General features: G+C 44.4%; 1 protein-coding gene across 7 annotated transcripts in view; it reads right to left on the reverse strand.

Annotated features, from left to right (window-relative positions):
* RYR3 (ryanodine receptor 3) overlaps positions 1–18836 on the reverse strand; it is a 1082755-nt gene that overhangs the window by 543388 nt on the left and 520531 nt on the right. For all 7 annotated transcript variants that reach the window (XM_073608696.1, XM_073608694.1, XM_073608691.1 and 4 more), the window contains one exon: positions 16607–16710. In XM_073608696.1, coding sequence (XP_073464797.1) covers positions 16607–16710 — 104 coding nt within the window. The remainder of the gene's footprint in view (positions 1–16606; positions 16711–18836) is intronic.

Consider the following 18836-nt stretch of genomic DNA (forward strand, 5'->3'; position numbering starts at 1 on the left):
ATGACGTTTGGTTGAGAGCACAAGCTTACGGTGACAGTTATCATTCACTGCATGCCTTGAATCTGTTTTGAGAAACAGTTGAATTGGTGGGTTTAGTTCTGCTTTAATGCTCAGGAGAGAGTCCTTTTGCAGAATTTTCTTATATTGTTTGCTTGTTTTGTTTGTCCCAAACAATTCCAGGGGTTTTGTGGGATCTTCTCCCCAGTTATCACCTCAGTGTATTCTAAAATTTCCTGCCAGTAGTCTTTTATCTTTGGGCTTTCCTACCATATGTGTATTGTTGTTCCTATTTGTTTACAGTTCCTCCAACACTGAGAGGGCTTATTTGGCTGGAATTTGTTAATTCTCTCTGGTGTCAGATGCCAACGCACCATACACTTATAATTTGCTTCTATCGTAGTTACAGTCAGGTCCATAAATATTGGGACATCAACACAATTCTAATCTTTTTGGCTCTATACACCACCACAATGGATTTGAAATGAAACAAACTTTATGTGCTTTAACTGCAGACTTTCAGCTTTAATTTGAGGGTATTTACATCCAAATCAGGAAAACGGTGTAGGAATTACAACAGTTTGTATATGTGCCTCCCACTTTTTAAGGGACCAAAAGTAATGGGACAATTGGCTGCTCAGCTGTTCCTTGGCCAGGTGTGTGTTATTCCCTCATTATCCCATTTATAAGGAGCAGATAAAATGTCCAGAGTTCATTTCAAGTGTGCTATTTGCATTTGGAATCTGTTGCTGTCAACTCTCAATATGCGATCCAAAGAGCTGTCACTATCAGTGAAGCAAGCCATCATTAAGCTGAAAAAAACAAAACAAACCCATCAGAGAGATAGCAAAAACATTAGGTGTGGCCAAATCAACTGTTTTAAACATCCTTAAAAAGAAAGAACGCATCAGTGAGCTCAGCAACACCAAAAGACCCGGAAGACCAAGGAAAACAACTGTGGTGGATGACCGAAGAATTCTTGCCCTTGTGAAGAAAACACCCTTCACAACAGTTGGCCAGATGAAGAACACTCGCCAGGAGGTAGGTTTATGTGTGTCAAAGTCAACAATCAAGAGAAGACTTCACCAGAGTGAATAGGGTTCACCACAAGATGTAAACCATTGGTGAGCCTCAAAAATAGGAAGGCCAGATTTGAGTTTGCCAAACAACATCTAAAAAAGCCTTCACAGTTCTGGAACAACATCCTATGGACAGATGAGGCCAAGATCAACTTGTACCAGAGTGAAGGGAAGAGAAGAGTATGGAGAAGGAAAGGAACTGCTCATGATCCAAAGCATACCACCTCATCAGTGAAGCATGGTGGTGGTAGTGTCATGGCGTGGGCATGTATGGCTGCCAATGGAACTGGTTCTCTTGTATTTATTGATGATGTGACTGCTGACAAAAGCAGCAGAATGAATTCTGAAGTGTTTCGGGCAATATTATCTGCTCATATTCAGCAAAATGCTTCAGAACTCATTGAACGGCGCTTCACAGTGAAAATGGACAATGACCCAAAGCATACTGTGAAAGCAACCAAAGAGTTTTTTAAGGGAAAGAAGTGGAATGTTATGCAATGGCCAAGTCAATCACCAGACCTGAATCCGATTGAGCATGCATTTCACTTACTGAAGACAAAACTGAAGGGAAAATGCCCCAAGAACAAGCAGGAACTGAAGACAGTTGCAGTAGAGGCCTGACAGAGTATCACCAGGGATGAAACCCAGCATCTGGTGATGTCTATGCATTCCAGACTTCAGGCTGTAATTGACTCCAAAGGATTTGCAACCAAGTATTAAAAAGTGAAAGTTTGATGGATGATTGTTAATCTGTCCCATTACTTTTGGTCCCTTAAAAAGTGGGAGGCACATATACAAACTGTTTGTAATTCCTACACCATTCACCTGATTTGGATGTAGATACCCTCAAATTAAAGCTGAAAGTCTGTAGTTAAAGCACATCTTGTTCGTTTCATTTAAAATCCATTGTGGTGGTGTATAGAGCCAAAAAGATTAGAATTGTGTCGATGTCCCAATATTTATGGACCTGACTGTATGTCAGATGCAAAATGGTGTACTGCTCCTATCATTTGCGTTTCATCTAATTTTATGCCCAAATCTTGTTCCCATTTTTCTTTGAAGTGTAGGGTCCCCTGTCCTAATTCTGTTAGTATTTCATACATTTGAGATGTTCCATGTTTTACAGGCGTTTTTGTGTTACAGAGATTTTTGGAGTTAATGTTTTCTCATCTCTGATTGGTTGAGGGATTGTGCTTACTAAATGTTTAATTTGAAATATTCCCAATTGTTAACCTGGTGCCACCCGTGAGTCATAATTAAGTCCTGCTTTGTCCTAATTTTACCTTGCCTAATGATATCCTTTAATTGTGCGGTTCACATTTGATTTCCCAATCGTGTCCCATTTCCTGGTATAAAAAAATTTGTGCCCGTTAATGAGATTAGAGGTGAATTATATTTCCATTTTTCTTTTTGATATAATGTGTCCAATACTTTAAATACATTTTTAGTTAACTCATGTGTATCTCTACTGTGTGTTCTCAGTTTCGGTGAAATCCAAATAATTTTTTGAAGTTGTGCCATGTTTAATGTGTCTTCCATTTTCACCCATCTCTTTTTAGTGTTTGTGTTTGCCCATTCTATTAATCTTGTCAATATAATCGCCTTACAATACCTTTTTACATCCGGAAGTGCCATCCCTCCATTTTTTTCCTAGTTAAGAGAATATTATCTACTCTGGCTTTTTCACTTTGCCATATAAATTTCAGGATTATTGTTTTTATTACTTTGAAGAAACTTTGTGGTATTTCTATTGGGAGCATTTGAAGTTTATATATTATTTTTGGTAAAATCAAAACGCTCTGGGCCGATAATTAGAGCAGATGGTTCTATCTTTCCCTACCTTTGGTATTACTGAAATATTGGCAAGGAGAGATTCTTTTCTTATTTTCTAATTTTTCCCAATTTTGTTTAAATAATTACAATACTGGGACTAATTGTTCTTTAAATCTTTTGTAATATTTAATCGTAAACCCATCCGGGCCTGGGCTTTTCCCCCTGGTGTTTCCTTTAGGGCTGTCAGGGAAGTCATCCGCAGGATACAGCTAATGCTCGCAAGCATACACTTGTGCGCAGGCGCCGGCAAGGGATTCACAGAACAACTACGGGCGCATCAGCGACGCCTGTCATCAAAACTGGCGCCAGACGGCCTATTTAAACACAGACTTAGTACTGGCTGGTTGCTGCTTGGTCTACAGCGTGTACCTGAATTCTTGCTACCTGTGTTGACTTCCGATCATCGTTCCGGCCTGCTACCTGACTTCTCTCCTGCCTGCTGTTTGTACCTGATCTGCCTACCTGCTGAACCTGCCTGTGACCTGACTTCTCTCCTGCCTGCTGTTTGTACCTGATCTGCCTACCTGCTGCCGAACCTGCCTGTGACCTGACCTCTCTCCTGCCTGCTGTTGTACCTGATCTGCCTAGCCGTTGCCTAATTGTCTGTGACCTGACCACGTTCCTGCCAGCCGAGTCATCTGATCTGTCTCTCTGCTGCCGAGACCTGCCAGTGATCCAGCGACTCTCCTGTCTGCTTCCAGTCAAGTCCAGCCATCCACCTGTGTGTTCCGGCAACTTCCTGCTCAGACTTCGGGACTTCCATAGGCACTATTACTCTGCCGTGCTCCAGCGCCAGCTGTTCCACTATCAGCGGCCCTTGAGCCGGAGTTGTACGGGAGGCCTTCCTCTACACGTCAGGCTCGCCATCAGGTACGTGACAAGGGCTTTATAAATTTCGTCTTGAGTAATTGGTTCATCTAATAACTCTGCACTTTCTGATGTTATTTTTGGTAGATTAACTTCCGCTAGGTACTCCTGTATTTTAGATTTTCTACTCTCCTCCTCCTGTCGTGTCTCTTTATCTCTAATTGCATATAATGCACTGTAGTATGTTTTAAAAGCCTGTGCAATATCAGTTGTTTTGTATTTCATTTCGCCTTTCTCATTTTTTATCTTTTCTATATAGTTTAAGTTTTTTTTTTCCTTTGATATTTTTGCTAGGTATTTCCTGGGCTTGTTCCCCCACTTGTATCTTTCTTTTGCAACATTTTTAAATACTTTTCTAGTTTCTCGTTCCATTATGTCCCTTAACTGACCCCTTTTTATAACAATCTTCTGATACGTGTCTATGTCTAATTGTGTTTTATGTTTTTGTTCCAGCTCGTATAGTTCTCTTATTGCATTTTTCATTTTTATTTACCTTTCTTTCTTATGGAGATCAATTTTCCCCTAATATAGGCCTTATGGGCCTCCCAAATTGTCGCCTTTGTCACATCCGGTGTATCATTTGTACTGAAGTATTGTTCAATCTCTCATTATTATTTTTCCTACTTCTCTTCGTCTATAAGAGCTTCGTTCAATCTCCAAGTCCCTTTTCTATGCTCCTTATCACTGAATCTTATGCTTACTGTTACAGGAGCATGATCAGAGATTAAAATTATTCCAATAGACGCCTCTACTACATACTCCAGTATTTCGTGATCCCCAGAATGTAATCTAATCTTGAGTACGTGTTGTGCACCTATTAATGAATGACTGTACTTTTTTTTTTTTAATCAATTTTAGTTGTTTATTTTCTCAAATTGGAGCACCAGACGTACTGTCAAGGTCATGGTCTATTGAGAAATTGAAATCTCCTGCCAATATTAAGTGGCCTTGTTTAAACTCCATTAAAGCATTAAGGATCCCCTTTAGGTATTTTTTGGGGTGTCTATTGGGACAATATACATTTGCTAATGTGTACCTTTTCCTTTGAAGGGACCCTCTCAGGAACAATTAGCGACCTTCTGGGTCAACTTTCCTTTCTTCCAAAATAAAACTGATGTTTTTTGCTATTCCTATGGCAACTCCTTTTGCCCTTTTATTTGGGGAGTCCCCATAGTACCAAGTTGGGATCGCCCATGAATATAGTTTAATATTTGAATCTAGTGCTATTATGCGTCTCCTGTAGGAAGATTATCTCAGCGGAATACCTTTCCAACTCTCTTAGCACTATGTGTCTTTTTCCCGGAGAATTCAGCCCTCTTACGTTGTATGTAATAAACTTAACGTCAGTCATTATTTATTTTTTCTTACCTTATTCTCCTTTCTTGGTTCAATAGGAAAATGAGGACAAACAGATCTCCCCCCTTCTCCCCCCTCCCGTACTCTCACCCCCCCGTTGTTGGTATCTTGACTCCATAGTCTGGAGCACTCCCTTTAGGGACTTCCTTGTCCCTCCTGCTCCCTCGGGCCTAAGGTGGAGTTTTGTATGGCGCTGTCAGACTCACCTACCTTACTTCCAGAGAGGTGATACCAGAACACGCCAAGAGTCCGGGTGTCCAAACCCCCATTATTTGTCTTTAGTCTTTTCCGCCGCTTCCCAATCCCTCAACTTGAGGTCTCCCCCCTCCCTATTCTCCCCTCCCCCCACTCTTATCTCGTGTAAAAAAAAAAGTCCTCAAAAAGTTAAAGTCCTCAAAAAGTTTTCTCTTCCTTTCTCTTCAAGTCAATATTAGTCAGTCTGTCCTTATGTAATATTTCCCTGTCTTGGCCTTCTTTCCAGACAGTTTTCTGGCATTGGAATCTCCAGTTTTTTTTTACAAAATTCAGGAATCTCTTCAATAAATCTCAGTCTGGCTCTACGGCCATTTTTCCTGCCAATCAAGCATGAGGGGAAGCCCCAGTTATATTGGACTTCATGTTTTTCATTTACTGCGAAGAGTTCTGGGTACAGATATTCCACAACAATCTCAGTATGCCTTGTTCAGTGAACCTATCCCTGAAATCTCCCATAGTAAGCAACAACTGGCATTATTCATATTTCTGACAGTTAAATGCACTATAGCAGGGGCATGAAATAAACAGTCTGTCTCCCTGGTTCATATCAAATCTAAAATCTCATGGATCACGAAAAAATTGCTAGCAAGATACATGATAAGAAAAACATGGACACTCTGGTAAACATTTATGAAGATTCGCCTAGATGAATAATTCTAACTAACCAGCTTTATTCCAAGTGGGAGACCTCTGGGCCTGAACACTACTTTTTTACTTCCTCGTTTCTTTTTCCTTTTCTTCTTACTTATCTTCCCTATTTCTTCCTGACATAAGGGAACTATTTTTAAAGTGAATACTTAAAATCCGTAAAAATATATATCGGTCCAATAAAATGTCTCTTTTCAACTCTAAAAGAAACACGACGTATTCAAACTCCACAGTGCTTCTTATTCTCCAAATCAACTTCACCACAGTGTAAAAAGTGCGATTCCACTCTCCTTATGGTTCAACACTCACCAACTCCTTTTTCTCATTATTTTACTGATTGGCAAAACAGGCACTGGATAAATACTTTGAATCAATAGGTCCCAATAAGACTGAGGATGCCACCACAGGTTAATATGACCACTCAAGCTTTTTTCAATCTGCCTCTGTGCTGTTTCGTCTCGCACATGCAACATATGGCAAATTTGTAGGACAAGCTTTGGGGGTATACTTCCTTCTTCAAGGTCCAAACAGTACTCTATTATTGATTCAGGTGAGAGACACAGAATGTTCTGTAGCCAGAACAAGAGTATGAAAGCCAGGCATCATACATTTTCAGAAGGAAAGGTCTGTAATGGCAGTCTATACAATTCTTTCTTGGCAGGTTTCTGTATGCTTTTATCTCCGTGTTAGCCTTTTCAGAAGCTATTTCTCCACAGCACATAGCATGTTTCGTCAGCAGTGGCCTTGTGAAGAAAATGGCAAATGTGGGGAAATCACAGATTGTACAATGTCCATTGATTTCCAGTTTTCCTCTGACAGAAAATCCTTTAACCTGAATATATGATTGTAGAGGAAGGGACAAAATCTTGGGTCTTGTATCCAAGGTGGAAAATCAGGGTTTCTTACAATTGGAGTTGTAATAGACGTTTACCAGTTGTACCATTTGTACCATTTTATTAAAAGGTGTGATTTTTACTGCATTTTCTGTCTCTGTTTCATGGTTCCTGACAGTAGGCAAAGGCCATGAATTCAGAAGATGCAGGCAATCCAACTAGTGGTAATATTTTTTCCAGGTTTAATAAGCAGGATCACCGCATGGATCAGTTTGCCATAGCATTACAGACGCTCCTGATTCACACTGCTCACCTGGATCCTCCCACTGTGGCTGTTCCAGTACAACCTGTGTTGCAAGCTGTCCCTGCTGCTGCTCCAGTCTCTGTGCAGGCACTCACCTCAAATATTACCTCTGCAAGAGGTATGTCTGATTCCGCTCTGCTTCCCCAGCTATTTGGGGGCGATCCAGTTCAATGCAGAGGATTTCTCAACCAGGTTGGGATATACTTTGAGATGCTGTCCCAGGTGTTCCTCACAGACAGAAGGAAAGTAGGCTTCATTATTTCTTTGCTTTCTGATAGAGCTTTGGCCGGGGCAAACCCTCTATGGGAGACGTAAAACCCCATTGTCTTGAGTTACCCAGAGTTTGTGGCTTTCTTTAAAAGGGTATTTGATATTCCTGCATGCTCCACTTCTGCTGCCAAGAGCATCATGTCCACCAGTGTATGAGAACTGTACGTACTCTGGTCGCTTGGAACAATGAGGCCCTCGTGGCTGCTTTTTCTCATAGCCTTTCAGATAACATCAAAGATGAGATAGCAGCCCAAGATATACCTACAGATCTGGAGAAGTTGATTACATTTGCCATTCTCATTGACTCCAGACTCAGAGAGAGACCTCCTGTATGTTTCACTCCAAGCATTGCAGTCCCACCCTTGCCTCCCTCACCTCCCATGCCTCCTGGTACCGAGTCTGCCAGTGAAGTAGAACCCATGCAGTTGGGCTTCTCACATCTCTCTGCGGATGAGAGGGTCTTTAGGAGGAGGGAGAGGAGGGAGAGATTGTGACTTTATTGTGGCCAGGCAGGTCACTTTTTGAAGTCTTGTCCTACCTGTCTGGGAAACGCTTGCACCTGAGGTCCTGTAGGGGACAGACCTTAGGTGGTGTTATGTCCCCAGTTACCGTGAAGGACAAGCCTCTAGTTCCGGTTACCCTTTCGTGGTCTGAGTCTTCCATCGATACACAGGCTATAATCGACTCTGGGGCTGCAAGCCTGTTCATAGACAGTGCCTTTGTGTCTAAGCACTCTATTCCGCTGCAGCTTCATGCCACTCCACTTGCCATTGAGGCTATTGATGGGAGACCTCTACAGCCTGCCCATGTGACTCATGAGACTGCTCCGTGACCGTGGCCCTAGGGGCTCTTCACCATGAGATCATCCAATTTCAATTATTTCCTCTCCTCATTATACGGTGGTTATTGGTTATCCTTGGTTACAGAGGCACAACCCCTCTTTTGATTGGCTTTGTGCTGAGGTTTTTTTCCTGGTTGCCACAATGCAGTAAGACATGTTTTTGGAAAGTGGCTAAGGTCTTGTGCACCTCTTCCCTCTCCTCCTTGCTGGAGGAGTACCGCAAGGGTCAAACCGTAAGTTTGCCTCCACACCGGTCCTATGATTGTGCAAATGACCTTCAAGCTGGTGTTATGCCTTCCTGTGGCCGGTTTTACCCTTTGTCTGTCTCAGGGGATAAAGCCATGGAGGACTATGTTGCTGACGCACTTTCTCGAGGGTTCATCCACAAATCCTCATCTCCTGCTGGTGCTGGCTTCTTCTTTGTGAAAAAGAAGAGTGGTGAACTGATACCTTGTATCGATTATAGGGGTCTCAATCGCATCACGATTAAGAACGCATACCCGATTCCGTTGATTACAGAATTATTTGACCGCCTCAAGGAAGCAACGGTTTTCACAAAGCTCGATCTGAGAGGGGCATACAATCTTGTGAGGATAAAGAAGGGCGACGAATGGAAAACTGCGTTTAACATCAGGACAGAATATTACGAATACCTCATAATGCTGTTTGGTCTTTGCAATGCTCCTGCAGTTTTTCAGGAGTTCATCATCAATGTCCTCCGAGATATGTTGCAGCAATGTGTGGTGGTTTATCTTGATGATAATCTCATATATTCTAAATCCCTAGAGAGCCACCACACAGATGTCTCCCGTGTGCTACAGAGGCTGAGAGATAACCTGTATTGTAAGTTGGAGAAGTGCGAGTTCCATCATGAACATTAAATTTCTGGGTTATGACATTTCTACTGCCGGTTTTTCAATGGACCCAGAAAAATTATGTGCAGTTCCACAGTTGCCCCGACCCTTAGGTCTACGTCCGTCACAACGTTTTCTTGGCTTTGCCAATTATTATCGGAAATTTATTCGGAACTTCTCTCTTCTGGTCAAACCCCTGACTGATATGACCAGAAAGGACGGTAACCCACAGAATTGGTCTCCGGATTCCATTAAAGCATTTGATTCAGCTCCTGTGCTGGCACATCCTGATCCTACGCTACTCTTCATTCTTGAGGTTGATGCATCTGAGACTGGAGTGGGCACCCTTCTGTCTCAACGTCCCACCTCTGAGAGTGCTATGCATTCTAGTGGCTACTTTTCTAAGAAATTGTCTCCTGCAGAATGCAATTACGAGATTGGGGACAGAGAATTGTTAGCTATCATTTTAGCTCTTAAAGAATGGAGGAATCTCCTCGAAGGTACCACTGTGCTCCTTTTGTCTGACCATAAGAATCTGACCATAAGCTAAATGCTTATCTCCCAGAAGAGCGCGGTGGGCTCTTTTACTGTCAAGCTTCAATTACATAGTCTCATTCTTACCCAGGACTAAGAATGTAAGGGCTGACGCATTGCCGTGACAGTTTTCCTCCACTTCCAAGATTGAGTCAGTGCCTGTTCCTGTACCACCTCCCGATCATTGGCTACTGTACGCCCCAGTCTCACCTCACCTTTGGGTGATTAATTTGTGCCGCTCAGGTCCAGTCTCCTCCCGAGAAACCTGGTGACCACTGCTTTGTCCCTGAGAATCTCCACACTGCTTTGCTCCAGACTTACCATTCTCCCAGGCAGCTGGCCACCCAGGGAAGAATAAACTAATTTGGGCTTTTTCTCAACAATTTTGGTGGCCTAGTCTCCGCACTGATGTAACCGCCTTTGTAGCGGCTTGTTGTGTTTGCACAGAGTAAGACACATTCCAGTGGGCCTCCTACAACCCATACCCAATGGAGAGAGGCCCACCTGTCTATGGATTTTATTGTGGATTTGCCCAACTTCCAGGGCAACACAGTTATTCTTATGGTGGTTGACCGGTTCTCAAAAATATCACATTGTATTCCACTAAAAAAGTTGCCCACATTCAAAGAACTGGCATCCATTTTTGCTACTAGGATCTTTCGGTTACTTGGGCTACCCAAGTTTATCATCTCTGACAGGGGTACCAGTTTGCCTCCAGGTTTTGGTGAGCCTTTTGTGCACAGTTAGGAATTCAGATGTCCTTCTCCTCTGAGTATCACCAGTCCAATGGGGCTGCAGAATGAGCCAACCAAGCCATGGAGCAGTTTCTACGCTGCTATATTTCTGACCACCATAACAACTGGTCAGACCTCTTACCTTCGGTGGAGTTTGCTCCAATACCGCTTTCCGATTGTCTCAGTTTATGGCGAATTATGGTTTCCAACTATCCATGTTGTCTGACTTATTTGTTCCTCAAAGAACTCCTGCGTTAGAGGAGCATCTCTGCGATCTTCGTTCCACTTGGGTTCAGGTCCAAGAGTCCCTGCAATGTGCCAGTGAGAGGTACAGACTGCATGCTGACCGCCGACACCTACCTACACCTTCCTACCAGGTTGGGGAGAGGGTCTGGCTGTCATATTGTAACCTCCAACTCCATGTTTCCTCACTGAAACTGGCACCACGATGTATTGGGCCTTTTCGTATTCTCCTTAGGATCAATCCAGTGGCTTACGCATTAGACCTTCCTTCTAACATGCGTATTTCAAATGTTTTTCATGTCTCCTTACAGTACCTTTGGGTACCACGTACTCGCCCAATGCAGGTCGAGAACCATGAGGAGTATGAGATGCAATCATTGACTCCCATAGGTTCCATGGGTGCATACAGTACCTGGTTCATTGGAAAGGGTACGGTCCGGAGGAACGCTCTTGGGTTTCATCCTCGGATGTACATGCTCCTGTCCTCCTCCGTGCTTTCCATAGATGTTTTCCCCTCAAACCTGGTGGTCCTCCAAGGGTGAGGGGTCGTTGAGGAGGGGATACTCTCAGGGCTGGGCTCTCAGCCCTTCCTTCTCTGTGCTCAGCTGTCGGTTAATTGCCAGTACTCATCGTTCCACAGTGGCTCACCTGTTGATCATCTCCTGCTCATGAGTCAAGCCCACAGCCAGCCCCTTCTGGCTATTTAAACTGCCTGGTTCATTCCTTCAATTCCTTCGCCTTGGTCAACATATCTAGAGACTCTCTGCTGTGTTCCTGTTGAAGACTTGCCTGGCTGACGTCCCTTCTGGTTCCTGATCCTGTCAGCTGCCTCTGACTATGTTGATCTCTGGCTTCCTGATTTCCTGGCTTGTTCTGTCTACCCGATTTGGGTGCCAAACCCTGGCTATGTTTTGACTGTTTACCTGTTGTACCATTTTTACCATTTTATTAAAAGGTGTGATTTTTACAGAATTTTCTGTCTCCGTCTGTTTCATGGTTACTGCAACTCTCTACCAGGCAAAAACCCAACTTGATCATTATGTGTCATACAAGATAAATGAGGAAGAAAGCGTGTAGATAACATTTTGGCAAAAAGTGTAAAATCAATATTGGTCAGTGTCACGGAACGTCCCACACTCCGCTTGAGTGCTTCCGTCATATACCACTTCCTCCCAGTCTGTATACAGATATCCCAACCTCTCTGAGCACAAACAAGGCGACACTTACTTGTTGCTACCAAGAACTCACTTTATTCAGAACCAGAATACAGTCTTATATACACAGGAGAAGATTACTCTAACAATACAAACGTAACCTAATTAACATGAGCTAATTATCTAATCCTTTATACAGCCTAGGTGACTGAGACATGACCTTTCGCCCAGACTTGTGGTCACCGAGCTTCACACAGTTATATCAACACAATATCAGTCTTCCCGTCTCCTACATTGTATAGAGGACAATGTCATTAGCTCATTCAATTAACATAAACACAGGTTGATGACACCAGCATCTCCTCACAGGATGTGTCCCAACAGAATGAATCAGTCTTATCAGCAGGGGGCTGCTGGAGGAACCCCCCCTCCCTCTTCAGGGACACAGATCCACAGCAAGGAGTCCCCAACAGAATCAAACAACAAACAATATATACATATATACACGACTGAGTCCGCTTAATACAGTTCAAACCGGACCTCCAATTCACCCCACAAAGAGCACCGTTCCATTGAAAATCCAGGGCCCATAATCAAAAGGCAACAGGCTAGCGTTCAGTCCCCTCCAATAGCCTCTGTCTCGGGTGAGTCTGTCACATTTCTCCCCCATCAAAGGTTGACTAACAAGGTCCCAGACCTCCACCTGGTCTGGACATACGTTAGTCAGGCAGAGTGAACTCACATAGTCTTCCCGCATGATCTCCATTCTTGGCTGCAAGGAATAGTTGACCTCAGTAGGTGTTGGGCAGAGGTCATTTACTCTCTGTCTGGCTGCCAGGGCTTCAGCTGGATTGTTTTTAACATTCCTGGGCTCGGTCTGCTGCTGGGCAGAGGGGCCAATCACCCCTGCTTCTTGAAGCTGTAGAGGGACACTAGGTGCTAGGCAGAGGCCAGCGGTGCTCTGCCCTGTTGCCAGCGATTCAGCTGGGAGTAGCAGCTCCACTACACCAGCTTGTCGTCGGAGAGAGGGGCCAACTGCCCCGGCTCCCTGGAACTCCACAGTGGTTGCTGGTGCTGGGAAGAGGTTGGTAGCACTCTGCTCTGTTGCCAGCACTTCTGCTGGGGACTCTGCATCCTCCGCTCCAGCTAACCGTTGGGGCAGGAGGCTGGCTTCCTCCACTCCCAAACTGTGTAGCTGCCATTGGAAAAGGGAGCCAGCTGCTTCCTTTTCTATTCCCTCATCTAGCTGCTGGGACGACATGTCGATGGTACTGTCTCCCAGGTACACGGATCTTTGCTGGGGAGGAAAGCCCGCTTCCTCTACCCTGGCCAACTGTTGGGGAGGGACAACACACACCTCCTCTCCCTTCTCCCCCTGTATCTGCTGCTGGGAAGTGATTGCCATCTTCTCACCCTGAGCCTCCACAATTGCTGCAGGTGTGGGGCAGAGGTCTTGGACCCTCTGTCCGGTTGCCAGCACTTCTGCTGGGGGTTTGCCAGGTGGTTCCTCCTCTACAGAAACGTCTATTAAATCCCCAGTCTCTGGAATTGGTAAAAGTGTGGGACAGAGGTCTTGGACCCTCTGTTCAGTTACCAGATCTTCAGCTGGAGAAGTTTGTTTTAACTCCATAGATGTTGCTGGCAGAAAATCACATGTCCCTGTCAGTGTTGTGGGAGAAAGGCCGACTACCTCTTCTATCAGGAAGGCTGAAGCCACTGTTGGTGCTGGGCAGAACACAGTGAACTTTGGCCCTGATAGCAGCTCTTCTGCTGGAGGCTCATCAGGTTGTTCTTCCTCAGCAGAAAAGTCTATCAAATCCCATGTCTCTGCAACTGATGTCTGGGGATGGAGGTTCACCATCTCCTGTCCATGGAACCCAGAAGATGTTATCAGTGCTGGGCAGAGGTTAGCAGAGCTCTGCCCTGTTGTCAGCACTTCAGCTTTGGGGATGGCAATCTCCAGATTTTCTACTGCAGATTCTCTGGCATGCTGCTGGACAGGCACATTCCTCCATCCAAGATCATCCCATGCAGAAACAGGATCATCAAGGTCAGTCAGCACTTGCTTCATCCGCCATAAGACCTCCGCCTCCATAGCTGGGGGGGCAGGTTGGCAAAGCACACTATTGCTCTGCCACATTGCCGACTCTTCAGCCAGGATTTCAGGGTTGTCAGCTGGTATTTCCTGATAGTCCCAGGCAAAGGGAGCCCAGCCCTGGCACTGAGCAATGTCTAGGAGCCGTCTGTAGGCGATCTCTAGCTCCCATTCCTGAACGGCCAGAAACTCCAAATCTTCCTGTGCCCAGTGCACTTCCGAAATGTTCAGTAGCCCTTCTCTGAAATCCATGATTTCGTCCACCCGCCGCTCCAAATCACTCCCAAAGTTAGGGTTCCCTGTCAGCTTCACAAACAACAGTCCCAAGCCGCCGTAGCTTAAGCCTTCCGTTGGGCTGTCATCCGCTATCCAGGGACATGCTTGGGATACATGCCACCGGAGGGCTCTGTAGCTCTCATCCAGCTTTATCTCTGCCCACACCAGCCTGCTTAATTCAGCTGTCTGCTTCTTGTGTGGTATTTCTCCCAAAAACCGCACCCGCAGTCCGTACTGCGACCAGTACCTTTCCTCGATGGAGGGGAGAACTTTTCCCTGGTGTCGCTGCTCACGGGCTAGTGCTTCCTTCCAGAGTTTGCAGCGAATAGAATCACACCATCCCAGCAGGACCTGCTCCGATACTGGTCCTCTGTGCTGTATCTGCATCTCTCGCAACCTCCTTCTGAATTCCTCATCCATGGCGGCTGGTATCTGTACCTCTCCTCTCCTGCTATCTGGACCTTGGATCCAGATGGAAGTTTGGATGTCCCAGACTGCAGGAAGCTTTCCCGCTGCTTGCCACCAATGTCACGGAACGTCCCACACTCCGCTTGAGTGCTTCCGTCATATACCACTTCCTCCCAGTCTGTATACAGATATCCCAACCTCTCTGAGCACAAACAAGGCGACACTTACTTGTTGCTACCAAGAACTCACTTTATTCAGAACCAGAATACAGTCTTATATACACAGGAGAAGATTACTCTAACAATACAAACGTAACCTAATTAACATGAGCTAATTATCTAATCCTTTATACAGCCTCGGTGACTGAGACATGACCTTTTGCCCAGACTTGTGGTCACCGAGCTTCACACAGTTATATCAACACAATATCAGTCGTCCCGTCTCCTACATTGTATAGAGGACAATGTCATTAGCTCATTCAATTAACATAAACACAGGTTGATGACACCAGCATCTCCTCACAGGATGTGTCCCAACAGAATGAATCAGTCTTATCAGCAGGGGGCTGCTGGAGGAACCCCCCCTCCCTCTTCAGGGACACAGATCCACAGCAAGGAGTCCCCAACAGAATCAAACAACAAACAATATATACATATATACACGACTGAGTCCGCTTAATACAGTTCAAACCGGACCTCCAATTCACCCCACAAAGAGCACCGTTCCATTGAAAATCCAGGGCCCATAATCAAAAGGCAACAGGCTAGCGTTCAGTCCCCTCCAATAGCCTCTGTCTCGGGTGAGTCTGTCACAGTCAGTAACTGGTACAAAGAAACAGGCCTTTATTCTCTTTTCCTACTACAGTTATGTAGGCTCTTCCCATACCTCAGGCAGAGGGCATCTTCTTAAAATAGAGTTCTAAGCCCTTAGAAACCATGTCGATAAACTCTGCTTAAAAGTTTTATAGTAATAAAGAGAGATGCCATCAGGCCCAGGAGTTTTCTCTGTTGGCCTGCCTTGAATGCCCTTCGATAGTTCTGTAGCTATGGGATCATTCATGGAATCCCTTGCCTGAGGTGATAATTTGGGTAACCCTGCCTTTGGAAGGTATGGATCCACAGTATAAGATCCTCCTTTGACTGACATTGTGATTCTGGTAAATTATTTAGAGAGTTGTAGAATCCCCTAAAACAATCTGCTATGTCATGTGACTTTATATATTTGGAGCCTTGCATAGTGATGTTTTGAGGTATGAACGTCCGAGTCATGGTGTTACTAATGGATCTCGCTTCCAAACTCATAGAACTGAAGTTCAGAAAGCATCAATTTAACGTTTACCTTGTCTAAAAGGTCTCAGCCGCCTTTGTCACTACCAATGATTGTTTATGTGTACATTCCAATGACCGTACTTGGACAATTAAAGTAGAACATTTACCTAGCCATTCTTTCTTATGTCTGGTCCAAAAATTGATTAGTGTACCTCTAATAACACACTTATGATCTTCCCAGATGTTCATAGACAAACCCTCAGTGGACAAGTTAATATGTATCCAACCTGGCTCGTACCCTCACATCCTGCAAAAGACCCTCATTGAATCGACAGCACCATGGTTTCTGTAAGGTTTGGCAAACCATGATAATAATTGTTATCAAAGCATGGTCTCAAAGGATCATAGGTTCTACAGCGGTTGATATAACTGCATCAAACACATGTAACCTGATATGGTAAGATATATAGCAATGCAGGTTATCAATCCCAAGAAAGCTTTAAGAAGATTTTTTTTATTCTCCAAGGACAACATTTTTTACAGTTATAACCATCTAAATTCTAATAGAAGCTGTCATTTTCCTAATTTTTACCAAGGTCTTTGGCAGTCTATATCCTGTATATAAATATCATCAGTTACTATGATGCAACAACAAATGACAACAAATTAGCAAACCACATGCAATTTTTATACCTTTATTAAGGTTATTAAAACAATGACAATTCATTATTTCTGTGGTTGTTTATGGATATTTTACCTTCTCCAGGTCTGGTTCTTGCAAAGCCAAAGCAAGTTCATTGTTGTCCATTACAGATGCAGCAGCGACATCTAGTGGTGTAGATCCTCTCATAGAAGGGGATGCTATAGAGAGATTGCATGAAATACAGTAGTGAAAACCAGTTCAAAATCTTTCTACATTGTTATAAGGCTTTTGCTGCTGTAAAGTCTGTTCACATTTACACACTCCAATAAAATTAGAATTCCATGAAGCAAAGCATCAAAATGTGGTTTAGAAAGCTAAGAAAATGAGTGGTAATCTTTTTATTAGTATGGATAAAGAGAGATACAAATACTGAAATATTTACCTTGCCAAGAGAAAATGATGCACCGAGTTATCTTCAGTGCTGCTGACACATCTTAGTAACTGTTCTGTCTAGTTACGTGGTCATGTGACCTCTGCTAAAGAAAAGGAGCAGCCATTCTAAACTATTTTCTTTCCCATTAGAGATGACATGTCCAAAACCTAGGCTTCCAGCCAGGGCTGGGACAAGGGGTGGGTATGAGGGATGGCTGCCCTGGGCACTGTGTTATCATGTGAGATGGGTGGGGCAACACAAGGGGATCGGGGGAGGGTATTTGTTTTGGGTGGGGGAAATTGGGGGACAGCGGGGGGTAAGAATTGTTCTAGGAGGGGGTTTGGGGGTGCTAGGAAAGGTAATTTGGAGGGATTTGTGTTGGGAGGGGGATGGGGGAGAGCATTTGTGCTAGGAGGAGGAATTTGGGGTGTTTGTGCTAGAAGAGGTGATATGGCAGAGGGGGGGGGGTTTGTGCTAGGAGGGGAAATTAGGGGGGATTTGTGCTGGGAGGGGGGATTTGGAGAGGGGGGATGTGTACTTGATTTAAGGAGTAGAGGATTTGTGCTAGGAGGAGTGATTTTTTTTTGGGGGGGGTGTGCTGGGGGGGATTTGGGGAGAGAGAGGATTGGAGCTGGGAGGGGGGATGGGGGGGGGCAAGGATTTGTACTGGGCAGAGTTTATGATTAGGAGGTAAGCATGCAGATTAGTGGTCAATTTTTTTATTTTTTTGGGGGGGGGTATGCTAACACTGCTCATAGATCTTGGAGGTGGGACGCAGTTTGGCATGTTTGCCTGAGTTCTAGGTTGCCTGTTCCCTGCACTGCTTCCAGCACTGAAGGCAATCAATAGCAACAATTTCTGCAGAAAGCTATTTCAATGCTAATTATCTACTCTTATGCCCCGTACACACGGACGGACATTGATCGGACATTCCGACAACAAAATCCATGGATTTTTTCCGACAGATGTTGGCTCAAACTTGTCTTGCATACACACGGTCATACAAAGTCGTCGGAAAATGTGATCATTCTGAACGCAGTGACGTAATACACGTGCGTCGGGACTATAAACGGGCCAGTAGCCAATAGCTTTCGTCTCTTAATTTATTCTGAGCATGCGTGGCACTTTGTGCGTCGGATTTGTATACACACGATCGGAATTTCCGACAACGGATTTTGTTGTCGGAAAATTTTATAGAATGCTCTCAAACTCTGTGTGTCGGAAATTCCGATGGAAAATGTGTGATGGAGCCCACACACGGTTGGAATTGCCGACAACAAGGTCCTATCACACATTTTCCGTCGGAAAATCCGTCCGTGTGTACAGGGCATTAGTGTTAAATCTCAATGTAAGAGTGTAAGTGTGTGTTTTAGCATTAATAGCTTGAGCATCCAATAATGAAGTTATAAACATCAATGGGTTAATTTAATTATAGGGCTTACATGAAAGGACAACTGTACCGTTTGGTCACAGTCCCATCCCCTGAATGCAGCCCACCTGCTCTGATACTTACCCCTGTCTCAATTTTCACTTTGCACCCTTGCTCAAAGCACAGCCCTTCTTCAGAAAGTGTTCTGATTGGATCCTCTTAATTCTGGGCATGTGTCGTAGCCCTATTAATTTCTACGGGGAGCCATACTTATCTTGGCCTCCAGTAGTCCTGCAGAGTATAGCTCTCCACTTGAATGAATGAGTGGGGCCAGGGTGCACATGTAAAGAATAAAGAAAACTTGGCAAAGACTCTTTCTAAAAATAGGCTGGCTCCAAGCAGGGTTGCAGAATGACCGCTGGAATGTGGGCAGAGTTAAGAATCAGGCCAGGTCAGCTGCATGCACCAGGGGGTGCTTCCAACCTAGTTCTAGGTGGACACTGGTGTAGGTTTGAGTACTTAACAGCTTCTTTAAAACTTTG

Source organism: Aquarana catesbeiana, linkage group LG13 (assembly GCF_042186555.1).
Source record: "Aquarana catesbeiana isolate 2022-GZ linkage group LG13, ASM4218655v1, whole genome shotgun sequence".
NCBI lineage: Eukaryota > Metazoa > Chordata > Amphibia > Anura > Ranidae > Aquarana > Aquarana catesbeiana.